Consider the following 19,297-nt stretch of genomic DNA (forward strand, 5'->3'; position numbering starts at 1 on the left):
TATAACTATGGCTTGGTCGAATTTGTTGGTAATTCTCTGCATTTTGCTTTGCATGTATTTTAGGCTATGTTATTAGAGACACCAAATTTGATATATTTTTTAATCAATCATTCTAGGGAATAATCCCATTTCATACTACTAACTAACTATGCCTCAAGCTGTATTTATTCTATCTGGTGTCACTCTTCCTATATTATCATTCTCTTGATTAGCATCTCTAAAGGTTTTTCTGTCTTCCCCTTTTAGACTTTCTATGTTAGTTTTGTTTTAGGTGCATTGTTATAAAGTAGTCTATAGTAAGATCATACAAACCAATCAATCAATAAAATTGACTACTCAATCTGCTTTTTAAAGATTCAATTTTATTTGGTTAAGAATTTCCATTTCAGTGTTCTTATTTTCCTTCATTCTTGTCTCTTTCTCTCTCTCTCTGTGTATGTGTGTATGAATTTTTTTTCCCCTACCAGTACTGAGGTTTGAACTCAGGGCCTTTTGCTTGCTTAGTTTGCTTGCTTGGCTGGTATTCTGCCTCAACTTGAGTTATGCCTCCAGCCCAGCTTTTTGTTGGTTAGTAGGAAATAGAATCACACTCACTTTTCTACCCACCCTGGCTTCAAAGCATAATGCTCTAAATCTCAGTCTTGTGAGTATCTAGAACTGCAGGAGTGAGCACAGATACCTGGCTACATCAATGTTTTTAAGGTTCTGTTCCTCTACAAGAAGCTCAAGATTGTTATTCTTATTTCTTTCATCTATATTATATCTTTAGTTCAAATCCTAAAACACACTTTTATTTTCTAATGAAGGCTAAGTAGGAGTATTCAGTATTTCTATTTTTCCAAATTTGCAAATTATGCATAAACAATTTATAACTTTACTTTCACTAGCCGCTAGTGAAAAAAAAGCCTCTATTTCTTTCAATTATGGTATAAAAAACAAACCATGTAATATTTATAATATGTGCCATTATGTCACCATTAGAAACCAATTATTTTCATATTACCTCTTAGTTTTATAAATATCAAAACACAGTACTCATACTTAAGTTACTTTGACATTACAGAAGTTATTAAACTGTCACGTGCTATGTCAATGTGTTAATCAGCATATATTGTTAAGTGAGAATTAAAAAAATATATAAATAACTATTTTACTATAACTACATATACCTGTTTTGAATTAAATAACATTATGCTGGAAAAGAATCTATAGATTTCATTAGATGAAAGGTTAAGACCTTCCTGACATCATAAATCTTAGAATGTCTGAAATAATTTATAAAATTCCAGTTTTGTTTGTTTGTTTGTTTGTTTTTTGAGACAGGGCCTTGATATGTAACCTAGGCTAAGCTTGAAATCATGATCTTTCTGCTTCAGCCTCCCGAATCCTGGCATTATAAGTGCACACCATCATTCCTGGCTTCCAGGTTGATTTTACTTGCCATTTTTATTAACATTTTTGGTTGTGAGTGGATTTTTTTTTGGGGGGGGTGGGGGAATCTGGTTGTGGAGCCTGAACTCTGGGCCTGGGCTCTGTCCCTCAGCTCTTCAGCTCAAGGCTAGCACTCTACCACTTGAGCCACAGCGCCACTTCCAGCTTTTTTCTTTTTACTTATGTGGTGCTGAGGAATCGAACCCAAGCCTCATGCATGCAAGGCAAGCGCTCTACCACTGAGCTACCTTCCCAGCCCCGTGAGTGGATTTTATAGAGGGCTTTTCCTAGGTCCTTTTCCTTTCTCTCTCTCCCACACCCTTTTCTCATTTTAAGCCCTCTCCTTCTTGTTTCTAAAGTCAGTCTCCACTCAAGATTTAGCACCAAATGGTGGTTTACAGATTCTCCACAGAATCAGTAGGTAGTAAATTCATTTATGTTTGTTAGGGTTCAGGTAGTGGTTTGTGGATTTTTTTTTCTGCTTTCTTGAGCAAAATAGCTGGACTCAAATAGGATACTGAGACTCAATCTGGAATTTCAGAAAGAATACAAGTAAAATTACCTTTACATTACCAACTTCAGCCAGTTTTATACAGAGAGCTCTTGGTATTGCTTGTTTATACTCTGTAATTATTGTTTCCCTCCTTAATCCAAATTTTTTAAAACCATGTTTCTAATATAATTTTAGTAAAGATTTTTATTTTATATTCAGGAATGAATGTGCATTTTCTTTCTACCGAAATACTTTAAAGCATCTAATCATATATATTTTGACTTGTAATAGTTAAATCAATGTAAAATTTCCTAATACTAACTAATTTGCATGTTGGAATAAGCTGCATTTGCTTATGGAATAAGATTCATTTGACTAATGTAAGGTTTTATATTAGTAATCACATGTAAAAATCTCTTTACATATATTTATGTATCATTTAAAAGTGTTTTGGTTATTACTATAAACTATACTTTTTTTTTACCTATTTAAACCCCAAATTATTAACTCCTGGAATTTAGGATCTCTACCTGTAGACCTAGAATTCACCTCCAATTTTGTCTTTGTTAGTATACACTTGATTTTTTTCTGCATCTTGCTCCAACACATGATCAAAACGAGATGGTATCTCCATGTAAGTCTCCTGGGCTGGCATTAATTTCCAAGTTTTTCATAGTGACCTGATAAACTGAACTTTAATGATTAGGTTAAAAGATGAAAATCTTGCTGGGCTTGCGGTTCATGCCTGTAATCCTCACTACTTCAAGAGACTGAGATCTGTGGATCACAGTTTGAAACAGCCCAGACAGGAAAGTCTGTGAGATTCTGACCTCCAACAAGTAACAAAAAAAGCTGAAAGTGAAGCTGTAGCTCAAGTGGTGGAGTGCTAACGCTTAGCAAAAGAAGTTCAAAGACAAAGCCTAGGTCCTGTGTTCAAGCCCCAGGACCAGCAAAAAAGAAAAAGAAAGAAAGAAAAAAAAGATTTAAATTGCTATAAATGTTAGATACTGTATGTTAGAAGTCTCGTATTTGGCAAAATTGTTATTTTATTAGAACTTTAAAATACCCGACAGCTACATTTAGTATAATTAGTTTGTAATATTACATTTAGCACACTTAGACTTTGTCATATTATATGTAACAGAAATAGGTCTATTTGTCAAATTCTAATGGTACTATTGCAGAAAGATAACTGTGCTGGTTTATCTTTCTTGATCAATCTGCCTGGAGGAGACAGACTGAGGGAAACAATGGCCCATTCCCACAGAAAAAGCAAAACAGAGACAGTTATGTTTCTCAAGAGAATGGTTCTCTTATTAGTTTAAAAATATAAAACAGGAGTTGTGGACCATAGCAGAGTGCCCGCGCTGACTAAGCCTCAGCATTGTAAATCAAAAGGAAAAAAGTAAATAATAAATAAGGAAGATGGAAAAAGATGAGAAGGTAGGCTGTTAAATTAGAACTGTGAAATCCCTAGACAAGGGAACCTTCATCCTTTTTACTTTATTTTTCAGATAAGGTGTTTGTTTGTTTCTTTCTGAGGGCTGTTTTTGGACTTTGACAGGGTTGGCCACCCTCTTGCCTCTACCTCCAAGCCAAGCAGCTGGGATTACTGGTGTGGAACACTGTGTCTGGCCAAAATTAATTGTAACTTTTCTTATTATATCATATTGTCAGAAACTTAAAATTATGTTTATTTTGCTTTTTGTTTTATAGTGTCTTCCTTCCTTCCCTCCCTTCATCCTTCCCTCCCTTTCTCCTTTCCTCTTCTTCCTTCTCTTCCTCCCTCTGAACTCAGAAGCCTATGTATACTAGCACTCTACCACTGGGTTACATGCCCAGATCTCATTTTGTATTCTTAACAATGTTTTCTGTTTTAGTTACAAAAAAAAAAAACCAAAAACATAAAAAAGATTTTTCTAGATGTAGCATTCAGTTTGTTTAAAGTTTCATATATATATGTACATGCACAAATCATGTTTTAACTTTTTTTTGTAGAGGACTCACCTAAGGAGACATAAGCTTGATCTTCAAGAGGATTAGTAAATTTTATTTATCTCATTGCCCAAGATTACTTAAAACACATGTTTTGAGTATTACTCTAACTCTTAAGATGACACTGCCACAACTTATTTGTATTTCTGAAAAATCTTTTTCAGTCACCATACCTTACGAGTTCCAATTTGGAAACTGAATTTGTTTTGTAATAAAGTATAATATAGTAATACAAAAGAATTACCTTATAGTAATAATTTCCCCTGGGTTTGCCCTAATGAGCCAGCTACAGTTGATTTTGGAAGGATATTCAGAAGGCCAGCCTGGACTTGTGATTATTCCACTTGGTGCTCGAATTTGTTCGGGGGTCTCTCCACAAGCTGGAAGATAGCCAAAGAAACCTTGGAAAATTATCATGCTTTAAGATACAGAATTAAATAAGTCACCATTTACCAAAAGACCCCAACATCTTAGGCATTAAATTGTATACAATAAGGTACGGTTTACCAATCTTAGAAAGCGTCTACCATTCCAATGTGATATTTAATTTCTTCCCTTTTAGAGAAAGCACTTCACTCTAATTAAAAACATACATGCATTGGGCAGACAAGGAAGGTTTCAAATTGGATCTTTTATGTCTGGATTGCTAGGTAACTGAATCATCCATGTTTTTCTTTTTCAGTACTGGAGCTTGATCTCAGGGTGCTGTGCTAACATGGTTGGTGCTCTACCATTTGAGCCATACCTCCAGCTCAGCTTTTCACTCATTGCTCTAGAAATGGAATCTCCCAGATTTTTCTGCTTAGATTGGCTTTGAACCTCATCCTCTGAATCTTTGTTTGAGTAGCTGGAATTACAGGTGTGAATTACCAATGCCCAGCTCATCCATATTTTTTTTTTTTAGCTCATTTGTATTTATCTTATTTTAATTTACCTAAAGCTCAATATTTACTGAACAACATTCAAATCTTTAAAATCATCATGTTGCTTTTACAGCACTTTATATATAAACACAGTACAGTAAGATACTAGATTGAAGATTCTGTTAATAAGTGAATGATTGGATAAAGACAACAAAATATTCAAAATTCCTGCAAAGTAGAAATTTATACCATTAATATCTTAAACCTATTACAGAATTATAAATGATTCCACCTATTGACAAATAAACTCATAAAATAATGCTTAAAATATTATTTGGCTGGGCACCAGTGGCTCATGCCTTAAATCCTAACTACTCAGGAGGCTGAGATCTGAGGATCACGGTTCAAAGCCAGCCAGGGCAGGAAAGTTCATGAGGTTCTTATCTCCATTGGTGCTGTGGCTCAAGTGGTAGAGTGCTAGTCTTGAACTGAAGAGCTGAAGGACAGTGCCTCACCCAGACAAAATAAATAAATAAATAAATAAAATTATATATCTGATTATCACAGAAGAAAATCTTTTAGCTTATAGAGTAAGTTAAAACTAATGCCAACACTTTCCTGAATTATTAATTCTTGTATTATCTTGAAGTCTCACTGTAACATAGTTAAACATTTTACCAATCTTGAATTCAGGTCATGATCTGGTCATTTATTTTCCCTCAATTAAAAATAAAGTTACTTAGCTACAAAAAATAAACAAATAAATGAGGAAAGCTCATTAGAATTTAAAAAGCACAACCTCTTATTTAATAAAATCTCAACAAGTTAACATCTTGATTTTTAAAGTAACAGAGAATTAGGAACTATAAATGGTATGTATGGAGACTAGGTACGAATGTTAGAGTTATTAGAAATACTGGGAAATTCTTAGAAACTGCATACTGAAGTTAAAGAAAACACATGAGAACTCAAAGTATATATATTACTGCTTGTCTTTGAAATCACAAGGAAAGAGGTATACTATTAGTAAATTTATTCTCATACCCATTAAGTTGCTGAGTGGGTGAATGAATCAAACAAAGTGCCTGGCACACTATACAGATTAAGCTACCATGCTCTTTAAGTTCTGCTCTGAGTTTAAAAACCAGGTAACCTAATTTGTAGATAGCCAAATAACCTTACTGCAATTATAAGTTGGAAAAAAAAAGTGTTTTTTTTTCTTTTTGGTAACAGATATCATATAGTCTTTTCAACTTAGATTAAGAATGCTGGAAAATATCTTATCAAAAAAAACTTTATTCCTAATAAAGCCAAGCCACATTTCCACAAAATAACCCATTCTCTAAAGAAAATATGCAGTCAAGGGTTTAAAAATATATTCTGCTGGGCTGGGAAGGTGGCTCAGTGGTAGAGCGCTTGCCTTACATGCCTGAGGTCCTGGGTTCGATTCCTCAGCACCACATAAGCAAAAGGAAAAAAGCCGGAAGTGGCGCTGTGGCTCAAGTGGTAGAGCACTAGCCTTGAGCTGAAGAGCTGAGGGACAGCGCCCAGGCCCAGAGTTCAGGCCCCAAGACTGGACCCACCCCCCCCCAAAAAAAAAGAAAAAAAGAAAAAAAAAGACTTAAAAAATATATTCTTCTGCAGAAAATGTGTTCATGTCAAAAAAGTGTCTACAATGGAATCAGAGTATATTACAAAAGGGATCTTGCTTTTAATTGCTTTCAGGACACAGAGATCATTGCACAGGATACACAGGCCCAACACAAAGAGCTTAGCAATCATCTCCACTGCCAGCACAGCCAATACTTCCTTCTTTTGTTGTTTTTTCTACTGGTCTTTAAGTTTATTAAGAGTAAATTCCCTTGTAAGAAAAATTTTAATGAATGATATGTTAGAGAAAAAATAGCTTTTCCAAATGCAATTTTATTTTAAGAGCTGATAATAAAATACTAGGTTAGCTGCTTCTTTGCTCTGAGTTACCTTAACAAGAATTTAATAAAAAGATAACAAGATCTGTTTTGTTTCTTAGCAAAGCATACTGAAGAAATTTTTAAATTCATGCAGAAACAAACATACAAAGAAGCAGGCAAAATAATCAAAATATGAAAAATTATTCTCCCACTGTGAAAATTGTTCATTTTCATTCAAAGATTAATCTACATTAAAACTAGTAACAATTTTCAGTTAAATTATATTAACTCCAAATTATAATATCATATCAGCATATACACACTCAAATACTGCTGATTTGATAGCAGTGCTATGTAGCAGACAATTATATGGGAGCACTGTCTCACAAACAGACAACTTTTAAATAACCAACAGGCTAATTATAGAAAATAAAGTTGAAAGAATTTATCAGGTTTTATTAGGTTTAAAACTATATTTCCATATACCTGAGAAGCCTGTAGGTGGTGCTCTTATATCAAAAACTAGAGTTAATCTCTTATATGATGCTCAGAAACATGTTACAAATATTTTCATACAAATGTACAGGGTAAGATATGCCCCCACAAACCATGTTAAATTAAGGGCTGGAGGTGTGATTCAAGTAGTAAGAGTGCCTGCCTAGCAAGGACAAAAGCCCTAAGTTTAAACCCTAGAAGAGCAGATAAACAAATTATTAAGATTATTTCTAATTTCACATGTACTTTGGCTAATGTTATTTTGAAATACCAATGATTTCCCCTTTTAAAAACCCACTATAGCACCAAAGTTTCTGCTTGAATTCACTGACTTCATTTTACACATTTGCAAAATGGATGAATTTGGTATTTTTGTTCCAGTGGCTTTTGAAATACATATTCTTTAACACATAAAAATATAAGAGCTGTATATGTGAAGGATGTAACTTGTAATGTTTTGATACATGTACTATTACTGCATAATGTTTAAATCCTGTTAAACATACTAGCTCCTTAAATATTTATCAGTCATTTCTTTATGATGATTCAGAGACTTCTTAATCAACACATTTTCCCAAGTACTAAACACACCCTAATCACAACTTATTTTCTTTTGTATTTAGGAAAGAATAGATTTGATCCCTAAAAGAAACCACTGAATTTCCCCCACTGTTTTGGGTTAAAAGTTTGTCTATACATACTGGTGAATATGCAATCATTAAACGCAGATGCTGTTTGTTCCATCTGCCACTTCTTAGCTTTGTCACACTATAAACTATTACAACTTGTTCGGTGTTAAACTTCTTCATGTGTTAAGGAGCTGCTATTTGAATTCCTCCGTGGTCTATTTCAGCCCTCCTGTTACCCTCATTATCATGATGTATTTTCACATGCTCATGAGAATGCATCAATACATTTTTCATTTCCTCACTCACAGTTTTTTCTTTGACATGCTGAAATCAGATTTTCAATTCTTACCCATACTACGAAGCAAAGGCCATTTATTACTCATCTCACTGCCTAATCCAGCGTACCCTCAGTTTCCAACGAACTTGATCTTTCCAGAGCACTTGACATTTACTTTCTTTTATTCTACCTTGACTTTGCTGAGAACACCCCTCTACTACTATTTCTGTGCCAGTTCTCTAGCACTAGATCCTCCTTCCTCAGCTATCCTCCATTATAGTAGTGTTCACACTTTTTTCTCAAGTTTCCTCCTCCTTTCACTCTCAATGGAAGATTTCATCTACCCACAGAATTTCAACTATTATCTATACGTTTCTGTTTAAACTCTCAAACCTGGAAACTTCTCTTAATGAAATATCTACTGGACATTCTAAGTTCAAATTCATTAACATCAGATCTATGTGTTTCCAAATCCTCTTTATTCTATATTCTGAATTTTCATTGGCTTAGGCATCACTTGGCTGCATCAAGTAAAAAGGGGCTTTAAAAACCTGTGGTTAACACCTGTAACCCTAGCTACTCAGAAGGCATACTTGAAGATTGTGGTTCAAAGCCAGCCTGGGCTGAAAAGTCCCTGTGAGACTCTTATCTCCAATCAACCACCCCTCAAACCAGAAGTGGTACTGTGGTTCAAAGTGGTAGCTTTGAGCAAAAGAACTCCAGGACAGTGCCCAGGCCCTGAGTTCAAGCCCCACAACTGATTAAACAAAAACAAAAACCACCACCACCACTACCAAATCACAAACAATATTAGGATTTTTAAGGACAGGAAATTAGAATAAAAGGAAGACCTCACAATGTCAAAAACTGTAAATGTCAGTCAGAAATAGGGCTTACTTTTTACCACCTCTTAGAGAATCAGAAGTGTTTTACTGCTTACATTTTGTCTGCCCAAATCTTCCAACTGCTTTCTTCTGGACCCTATTCCTTCCATGATTTCAGTGCCTTATACACCACTTCCCAGTCCCCACTCATTGTAACACTTCAGCTCTGATACTCAAACTCAACTACAATTTTATTCTACTGAACTTATTTTAGTCAGTGTCCTCAGTTATAAACAAAATTTAGGCTTTTTGGATGATTATATAACAAATACACTTTCTATAAATTTCCTTTAATTCCAGAAATAGAAGCCCCTCCCTCCCTCAAATTAAAGGGCTTTTTAGTATTGGTTAAAAAAAAAAAGATACCAACACACACACACACACACACACACACACACACACACACACACACACACACACACACACACACACACACACACACACACACACACACACACACACACACACACACACACACCTTAAAATAACAACAAAGAGAAACTTTCAATGTGGACAACATCTTCTTTTGGATTATGTTATCTATTAGTTGCTCAAAACGTATGTTAATTTAATTCTCAATGGGTCTAGTATTCAGGACATTTGGAATAATAAACTCAACACAGTGGTTTTAACCTGGGGTTAAGCTACACTAAAAGGTAAATATACACTGTTTGCATTTATGTGTATGCTGTCAATTAGGAACGAATATACAAAGAATGAATATAGGCAGAACTTCTTCAATGGATTTCTTAAAAGATTTTGGTATTAGGGGCTGGGAATGTGGCTCAGTGGTAGAGCGCTTGCCTTGCATGCATGAGGCCCTGGGTTCCATTCCTCAGCACCCCATAAGCAAAAAGAAAAAAGCTGGGAGTGGCTCTGTGGCTCAAGTGGTAGAGCACTAGCCTTGAGCTGAAGAGTTGAGGGACAGCGCCCAGGCCCAGAGTTCAGGCCCCACGACTGGACCAAAAAAAAAAAAAAAAAGAAAGATTTTTGGTATTAGTTTTCTGGCTTAAAATTCAAATGATATTGTATAGTTCAGAAAATCAGGTGAAAACTGACTGAAGAATGCTCAAAACTTCTATGTGCTTTTACTGAAAACATTTAAATATTCTCATGGAAAAGCACAGAAATATGTTTTTAAAACTAGACTGATGTATTAGAGCTATTAAAAAAATTCAAAGTGTTTGCTGGGCACTTGTAGCTCATGCCTGCAATCCTACCTAATCTGAAGGCAAAGAATGGAAGAATATTGTGGTTGAGTCAAGCCTGGGTCAAGGTCAATGAAAATCATTTCAATCAATACCTAGACACACATGTCATTCTAGCAATTTGGAAGGCTGAGATTGGGAGGATCACAGTTCTAGGCCAGTTTGGAAAAAAAGTGTAGGAGATTCCCATCTCCACAGAAAAAATGGTGGAGGTGGTGCCACACAGCTACTGTGGCCCAGGAGAGACTCTATCTCAAAATTAATCCAGAGTAAAAGTGCTAGAATTGTGGCTCAAGGAACAGTGCCACTTGTCTAGTGCAGCTCTGAATTCAAACTCCAGTACTGCCCAAATGCAAAGAATTTGAGTATTCTTCCATTGTGCCTGTATACCACATTCTCATGATCCATTCATCCACTGAGGGGTATCTGGGCTGATCCAGATCTTGCTATGATGAATAATGCTACAACAAATATGGCTGTACCAGTGGCATTTCTGTAACTGTGTACTATTGGATAAATGCCCAGGAATGGGATTGCTGGGTCATAGGACAGTTTTGTTTACTATTTTTTTTTTTTGAAGAACCTCTATATTGCTTTCCAGAGTATATACAATGGAATTTTATTTACCCATTAGAAAGAATTATATTGCATCACTTGTAAGGAAATGGAAATACTTAGAAAAAATTTAAGTGAAGCCAGATTCAGAGCAACAAAGGTCACACGATTTCCCTCATTTGTGGTAGCTAGAATATACCTATAAATCTATAAACAGACTGGTAAGCTCCAAGCTGGGAGGGAGGTATGGGGAAAGGGGTAGACCAATGAAGGGGAGAGAAGGTGGAATGAAGCTAAAAATTCATTGCATATACCACAAAATTAAGAAAACTAAGAGAAGGGGCGAGTCAAAGGTGGGGGTGAGAATGCTGAAGAGGTGACACCGATCACAATGCATTGTATTCATAAACTGCTTGGTTATTTGGCACTTCCTTTGTGAAACTACTCAAGACAATGACTTTTTTTTAAAAGAAAAGAACCAGTAAAATAGAAAACTGATGAATGAATATGCAAAAACTTTCAAATAGAAAAAAAAAGAATTTGAAGTGTTCACATGGTTTTTATTAAAGAGACTACACTGGAGAAGAGAGGATCACTTCAAAATAATGTCAAATAAAATGCCTTTCAATTTCAAACTTTTTTAAAGCTTAGAGAAAAAGAAGTAGGCAAAGAAATTTATGACTAGAGCTTACTTATCTACCAAAGAAAAAAGTACAATTTCCTGTTCAAAAAATAAAAACGTAGGTTTCTTTTTAAAACTGACAACCTTTGACACCTTATTGCAAAAAGTAGTTGAGACTAAAAGGGGCATGAAAACCGTGTGTCAGGTTTTAATAAATAGTAAAACTAAAATAGAATCAAAAGTAAGCTATGTTCACTGATCACTTAATTTCCTGAGACAACTTGTAACAATTATGTATGATTAGCTGAATCTAAGAAACAATTCACCTGAGAGCACACAATACAATATAGAAAGAATGAAATGATAAAATATAAACTACATATATAAGGTTAGATACATGGTATTTTAAATAGGAGACTAAATTTATGAAAAATGTATTATACGTGGGTACTTACTAAACACTACACTGAAAATGAACTATACAACTTGTGGGTAGGGATGGGAATGAAAGGGAAAAACTAGCAAAGAGCGAGAAAACAAGTGACACTATCCAAAAAGAAATATACTCTTCACCTGACTTATATAACTGTAACCCCTCTGTATATCACCTTTATAATAATAGTAAAAAAAAGTTTGAAAAATGTATTAATGTAAGTTTAGGACAGGGAGGGACTTGATTATAAACAAATATTTTTTTCTTAATATAATAATATATAATATAATATAATATATTATATTATATTAAGAAATAAATACAGCTTAACAGAAACATATTGTTAGAAGAATTTAGTATTTCTATAAACACTAGTTAAACAAAGGTGGATTTACTATAAAAAGAAGGAATATGATGCATATCATTTTGTGAGAAAGCAGTGTTGCAAAGAGATCATCTAAAAATAAAATATAAAAGCTCCTCTTCTTAGATAATTTTATTTTACAAAAATTTTACTATGGAGTAAAACCAAGCTCATGCTGATCATAAGGAAATGACAGTGTTTATGGGTGACCGTAGTCATCTATTTTTTTTAAGACTACAGTACAGAGTCTTATAAATACTTGTGATTTCATTATTTTATGAATACAAGGAAATGCCAAGTTCTGGAAATACGAATAAGCCTCTCTGGCATCTTGTCTCACCATGTGCTCTCTCTCTCTCCCTGGCAAGAGCTTGCCATGGTGCCCTTTACCCACTGTGACTCAACCAATAGGCCTTTTCCTAATGAGACTACTAATTTTGGCTGCTTCTGCTCAAAAGGCAACAGGATCAGCTGAACTGGGACAGTGGAGGCCTCTTAAGAACCTGTCCCTGACTCCTGAAGCCTGGCCTACAATCTCTACAAGGTTGTTTGTGGTCCCAGGACAATGATGAAGACCCAGGAAGAGTAAAGGGGAAGACTCAGAGACACAGTACTTGCCTCTGGGCCTTAGTCAGTCAGAGCTCCAGATAAATCAGATGGCCATGGTGAAAGTATCAGAAGTGGACGTATGGTAAAGTTGGATCCTTCTCTTAGGCCAGGCAACCTGAAGCTGGGACTGCCAGTTATCTGGTAGGAGGCTGGAGCCTTCGTGAAAGCACAGCTGTTTTGGATACTTTACTATTATTCCTTGCCATCTGAAGCCATGACTCCTGCTCCAGAAGGCCTTTCTCAAATCACAACTGCTCTAGACACCCTGCACTGGGAAGACAGCATCTCAGGAAAGATTCCCACTGAAGATGGGAGTGAAAGTACCTCCTCATAACTCAGCCAGTGACTGGTAGAACTGAAGGTGGGCTGTGATTATACAAATACAATTCTACTAAAAAACAGTGCATGCTGCATTCATGCCACACGTATACTTCCCTGGCATGGAAGGAAGCTGTTTAGTGTGTTCTCTCCTCTCTACTCTCTCCCTTTCCTTCTCTGTCTCTGCTCTCTCTGTCTCTGTCTGTCTGTCTGTCTTTCTGTCTGTCTCTCTCTTTCTGTGCAATTCTAGGGCTTGAACTCAAGGTCTGGGTGCTATCCTGAATTTTTTTGCTCAAGGCTAGTAAGCTACCACTTGAGCCACAGCTCCACTTCTCACTTTTTGGTGGTTCATTGGAGATAAAGCCTCACAGGCTTTCCTGCCCGGATTAGCCTTGTGACTCGATCCTCAGGATTGCAGATTCCTGAGTAGCTAGGGCTAGAGCCGTAAGTCACTTTTTCAGTTAGCCCAACACTCTCCTGTACTGCTCATTATTATCTTAGTTTGCAAATGTTAAATGGCAATGATACATTGAAAAATTAGAATATGTAGTTAAATGACTGCCCTGAATATTATATATCTACTGACCAACTGTCAATTTAGGAGACCAATCAATTGCAATTTGAAAAAGTACTGCTGATCAGATTTCTGTTGCAAATTAGAAGTTTATAGTTCTGAAGTTCAAGATCTCTGTATATAGTTTTTGGCCCATAGATCCATGATGCTAAAAATTGGCTAACATGTATTTAGCTCATATTATCTGTCAGGACCTTTTTCTCATTTAAATCTTAGTATTATCATCCCTATTTAGGAAGTGAAGGGGAGGGGGACAAAAGAAACAGAAATAAAGTAATAATTTTTAGGCAACAAAGAAACAAAAAGCAAGTGTCATAGTTGCAAGTATGGGTGCCAGGTTTCAGAAGCTAGACACTTAACCACCAAGGCAAATGCCTGTCCACTAAGGAGCTCTCCATAATGAGTAAAGTAATTATCAGGGGAGTAAAAGGAAGCTGCTTAAACAGAATTTCAATGAAGAAGAGTGACCTATTGGCCCTATATCAAGATGGATGTGGAGGAACTATAACAAATAACTGTAGGGGAAAAAGAGTATACTTAGCTTTAAAGCTTCTGAAGACTAAATCTTATTTGCTAAAATTCTAGGGACAGTAAGTAGTACTAAGCTGCTTCTTAGTATCTCTGAAATTGAAAATAAAAAGAGATTTTATAAACAGCACCAGTTATGGTTCTGAACATCAATGTCTCCTAAAAAGGTTCACAAGGCTTGGTCACCACCTATGGTGCTACTGGGAGGCGGTGGCATTTCTCAAAGAAGCATATCTTGGAAGGCAGTTGGTCACTGCGGAGTGCCCTGGAAGGGGATATTAGGACCCTGTCTCCTTCCTCTCTGTCATGTGCTTTCTAGCCACCATGATAAGCAGTCTTCTGCTCTGTGCTTCCATCATGGTGTCCAGCTTTGCCATAGGCCCAAAGCAAAAAGGCCAAAAGACCATAAACTAATACCTCTGACATGATGAGCCGAAATAAAGATTTTCTCCTTCAATGTTTATGTTAGGTATCTTTGTAAGAAAACTAACACACATCCTATATTCTACCTTTCATGATAAGCAGAATTCACACATAGGTAACTATGGGTATAATGCTTAAGGGCTTGGAATAAAATAGTTGAAATAAGTGGAGACTGAGGAAGTTATTTTTTAAAAGAGGAATGGATGGTGAAAGCACGTAAGCTGAGTATCTACAGTAGTATTCTCAAATATGTTAGGATGGGATGGATAGTTACTTTGAAAGCAAGCATAGAATGAAGTCTATGGGTCATTAATAACACAGGAAAAGTGAGCAAATGAGTGTTGGAATATCTAAGATGAATGAAGTTAAGAGTACTACAGTAGCTCTTTGTCTGAATGTTGTGGCGTCTGCAAGCTGAATAGGAAACTTAGGAAGCCCAAGGCTAGGAAGAAAAAAAAAATGGCTTAAGTTTCAAAGCTTTTTCTTCTAACTTAACTGGATTTGTTGCCTAAGTCTTGATTTATTTAACCCTTTGCTGTACAGATTCCTTGAATGAATTTTATGACCACAGAGAAACTAAGCTGAGCTCTCTCACAACAGAAATGTCAGAACAGTCAACTAATTAAGGCTGGAAGATAGTTGAGTAGACACAAAGATGGGCCATAAATAGAATTTCCTAAAAATTACTCCAGTTTTTTTTCATTCTTTTAAAGAAGTCAGAAGAGGGCTGGGAAGGTGGCTCAGTGGTAGAGTGCTTGCCTTGCATGCCTGAGGCCCTGGGTTCGATTCCTCAGCACCACATAAGCAAAATGAAAAAAACCGGAAGTGGTGCTGTGGCTCAAGTGGTAGAGCCCTAGCCTTGAGCTGAAGAGCTGAGGGACAGCGCCCAGGCCCAGAGTTCAGGCCCCACAACTGGACCCCCCCCCCAAAAAAAAACAAGAAGTCAGAAGAGAAGCTGGGTGTCAGTAGGCTCATGCTTGTAATCATAGCTACTCAGGAGGCTGATATCTGAGGATCTAGTTCAAAGCCAGCCTATGTAGACAAATTAGCAAGATTCCTATCTCTGGTTCACAAGCAAAAAGCTGAAACTGGATAGGAAAGTTTTAACTTAACATGTAACAGTTAAGAATAAGTGCAAGAAAAAATTTTGAACTGTCATTCCTACTCAGAACTCTCATTAGTCTCAAAGCAATTACTAGAAATCATTTTTCTATGTCAAATGGGAAATCCTATATCCACAGCTGCTTATAATGTACATGAATATTCCTGTCTCAGTTTATATTTAAGAAGGGTAGCAACAGGATTATTCCTTTGTGATATGTCACATTCTTCAGTAACTAAAATATTTTATTTGGACATTAACTCTAATCAAAACAGGTAATTCATTGGTCTCTTCAAGATCACCAACAAACAGTAATGAAGATTTATGTGAGGGTAAAGGAAATACAAAAAAAGGTAGAAAGGGTACAAAATACACATAGAGAAAAGAAAAAAATAGAAAAACAGGGCCATAATAAAATACAATTAAAAAACTTACATTCACTCTAAAGTTTCTAAGTGGGAAGAATAACTGATCTTTGCTAGCAAAGCCTAAGATGAATAAGGAAGATTCATCCTTTAATACCATTTTTTTTTTTTTTTGTCGGCCGTGGGGCTTGAACTCTGGGCCTGGGCGCTGTCCCTCAGCTCTTCAGCACAAGGCAATCGCTCTACCACTTGAGCTACAGCACCACTTTCGGTTTTCTGGTGGTTTATTGGAGATAGGAGTCTCACGGTCTCTCCTGCCCGGGCTGGCTTTGAACCGCGATCCTCAGATCTCAGCCTCCTGAGTAGCTAGGATTACAGGCGTGAGCCACCAGCACCCGGCTTAATACCATTTTTTAAGGGTAGAAGAGGACCATCTTTTTTTCCCCTGCCAGGGTACACAGACTATTGATACAGTGGTGACATTTTCTAATTTCTCCACCACAAAAGACAAAAATGTAAAGCAAGCTATACTTCTATTTCCCAAGTGTGTAAAACTACTAATATTTGAAGCTTGCTGTGACTCTTGCTGAAAACACAGAAGCACAGAAGAGAGGAGGCAGAGATCAGTTGTTAAGAAACAAACTGGACTTGGAGCTCATGATTTAATAAGTCTTCTCTAAATACCTCCACTAGTCTTCCACTTGTTAAGGCTCCAACCCTCTCAAAAATCACTTATCCAAACTATTTATTACCTGCTATGTAGAGACTTGCTTTTTTTTTAAAAAAAAATTCTCTTCCAGTACTTGCAGGACTATCTTAATGATGATACTATTAGCTTTTTAAAGCTAATAATTTAGCAGTGGCCTCTTCAAATTAGGGACATATAAAGGAGGATATATAAATTGCAATTGATTTGATTACAAATTAACAGCATTTTGTGATAATCATAAAACCTGATAGTAAACTAGATTTTGTTTTTAACCACTGATTTAAGTTCAGATATTGTTACAGAGTATTTTGAGGCTTTGCTGGAAGGGCATCAATACTAGATAGAGCATTCACAACTCTAGAATTTTTAAAATCTTATAAAGAATCTGAAAGAAAATAAAACGTAAGCCGTGATTATTTGATGGCAGTTTGCAGTTACTTCTAGAATACAGGAAAATTATACCTGTAAGCAGCAGGCAAAGTGGTCCTTTCTCACCTTTCCTATAGGACTTAGTAACAGTTAATTAGGTGTCTCTTGCTAGTTACTAAATATAATTTTGCAGGTTCTTTTGACCAATGCTACATGTTGTCTTTGATCAATGTTTCAGATGAAAATGAAAAAGAAACAAAGCAATAAGGAAAACTTCCAAGCAAGTGGTGGACATACCCAATATAAGTGCTCTTTTTTTTTTTGTGGTCAATCATGGGGCTTGAACTTTGGGACTGGGCGCTGTCCCTCAGCTCTTCAGCTCAAGGTGAGCACTCTACTGTTTGAGCTACAATGCCACTTCTGGTTTTCTAGCGGTTTACTGGAAATAAGAGTCTCACAGACTTTCCTACCCGGGCTGGCTTTTGAACCGTGATCCTCAGATCTCAGCCTCCTAAGTAGCTAGGATTACAGGCGTGAGCCACCAGGGCGCCTGGCTATGTAAGTGCTCTTATACATGGCAAAGACCTGTGTAAATTGGTACAACGCTTTTGAAAGCAACTTATTAAAGTGTTTCTGGAGTTGTTAAATTATTCATGACCTTTGATACAAAATTTTACTCTTAAAAATTAGTGCTAAGGAAATGGCCTTAGAAATTTTAAAAAGGGCTAGATAAAGAAGCCTTCTACAAAATGATCCATACCAGGAAGATTCATTAGAAAGAACACATTCATATGTACAAAAAAATTAACTGTAATGTAGCTACTTGATGAGAATTTTAAGCAAGCATTAAAATAATATGTAAGTACGAAAGAAAAAATAAATGTATTCTCTGAGATGTTAAAATACTATGAGAGTAAGGTTAATGCGTAGTACATTTATTTTTTTGTGTGCAAGCCAGGAATTGGTGACTGATGTGTGTAATCTTAGCCATTCAGTAGGATGAGATCTGAGGATCAAATTTTGAAGCCAGCCTGGGCAGGGAGGTCCATGAGACTCTTATCTTCAATTAACCAGCAAAAAGCCAAACAATTTCTAAGGTTTTAAATCCTAAGGACAACATTTAAAACTACATTTTAATTTACTTCATTTCAAATAAACTTTGAATGGAAAGAAAATACTAGTTCAACTTACCCAACTTTTCTCTTGGTTTAAAATAAGCAGATCGCTTGAAAGTATAATCAAACCACAGGCATGTAAGTATCATTTTTATCTTATGAGACTTTCTCTATGTTCCAGTTACTTCATTCCCTATTATATGTTGCAAAAGCAGTAATAATTTTTATAGCCAAATATCACTTTATAAGATACTAGGTGGCTTTCAATATTTACCACATAAATCATGCATGAAATTTAAACATTACAAAAATGACTTACCAGTTGGTACTCCTGAAATATGCACATTTTCAGAATGTTCTGCAAGAGCACCATTTCCTAAAATTAAACATAATGAATAAACTAATTTCCAAGATAAAATTTGTAAAGAGAAACAACTACACCGAGCTACTTTTAATATTTACAAAATAAAGTTTTCTTTTTATAATAATCTTAAAACACAATATTAAGGAGCCTTGAACCATAATAGTAGTAGGGGAAAAGACAAACACTTTGGAAATCATAACAATATACTGTAATAAAAAGGTCAAATACATAGACCTAATTGACACCAGAAAGAAATTTCTAACAAGGAGTCATCAATAAGGAAGTTCTGGTGCCACTATTGAAGAGAGGAAACCACAGCTCAGTTTAAACAGAATTCCTCTAAGAGTGTCTAGTCAGCACAGGCTAGTGATTATTGTAAGGTCCACATGTTGGTACTTTTTTTTTTTTAAAACTCTGTCTTATTTTAACCTTTCTGTACCAATAATTCTAATTGTTTTAAAAGCAGCGGTAGAATTATATCTTGGTTCTCTATACCCCGTTCCCCATGGAAGTACTCGAGTAACTAACTGAAGGGACAGTATAGAGTTAGGTGAAAAGAAGATTAAGGAATTCTTGTTGTGTTTTGGCCAAGAGTATCTGATGGCACTGATCCAACAGGGACACAGTGCAATTGCCATTGAACTTCCTTTTTCTTTGATGGC

The 19,297-nt window shown here is 35.9% G+C and overlaps 1 protein-coding gene across 4 annotated transcripts in view; it reads right to left on the reverse strand.

The window, feature by feature from the left end:
* Lrp12 (LDL receptor related protein 12) overlaps positions 1–19,297 on the reverse strand; it is a 57,203-nt gene that overhangs the window by 13,028 nt on the left and 24,878 nt on the right. For 2 of the 4 annotated variants that reach the window (XM_069991243.1, XM_069991244.1), the window contains exons 2-3: positions 18,591–18,647; positions 4,164–4,299 (exon numbers count right to left, since the gene is read on the reverse strand). In XM_069991243.1, the coding sequence (XP_069847344.1) occupies positions 4,164–4,299; positions 18,591–18,647 (193 nt within the window). The remainder of the gene's footprint in view (positions 1–4,163; positions 4,300–18,590; positions 18,648–19,297) is intronic. The other 2 variants (XM_069991245.1, XM_069991246.1) reach the window with 1 other exon arrangement.

This window comes from Dipodomys merriami, unplaced genomic scaffold (assembly GCF_024711535.1).
Source record: "Dipodomys merriami isolate MVZ:Mamm:240054 unplaced genomic scaffold, mDipMer1.0.p SCAF_4, whole genome shotgun sequence".
Lineage (NCBI taxonomy): Eukaryota > Metazoa > Chordata > Mammalia > Rodentia > Heteromyidae > Dipodomys > Dipodomys merriami.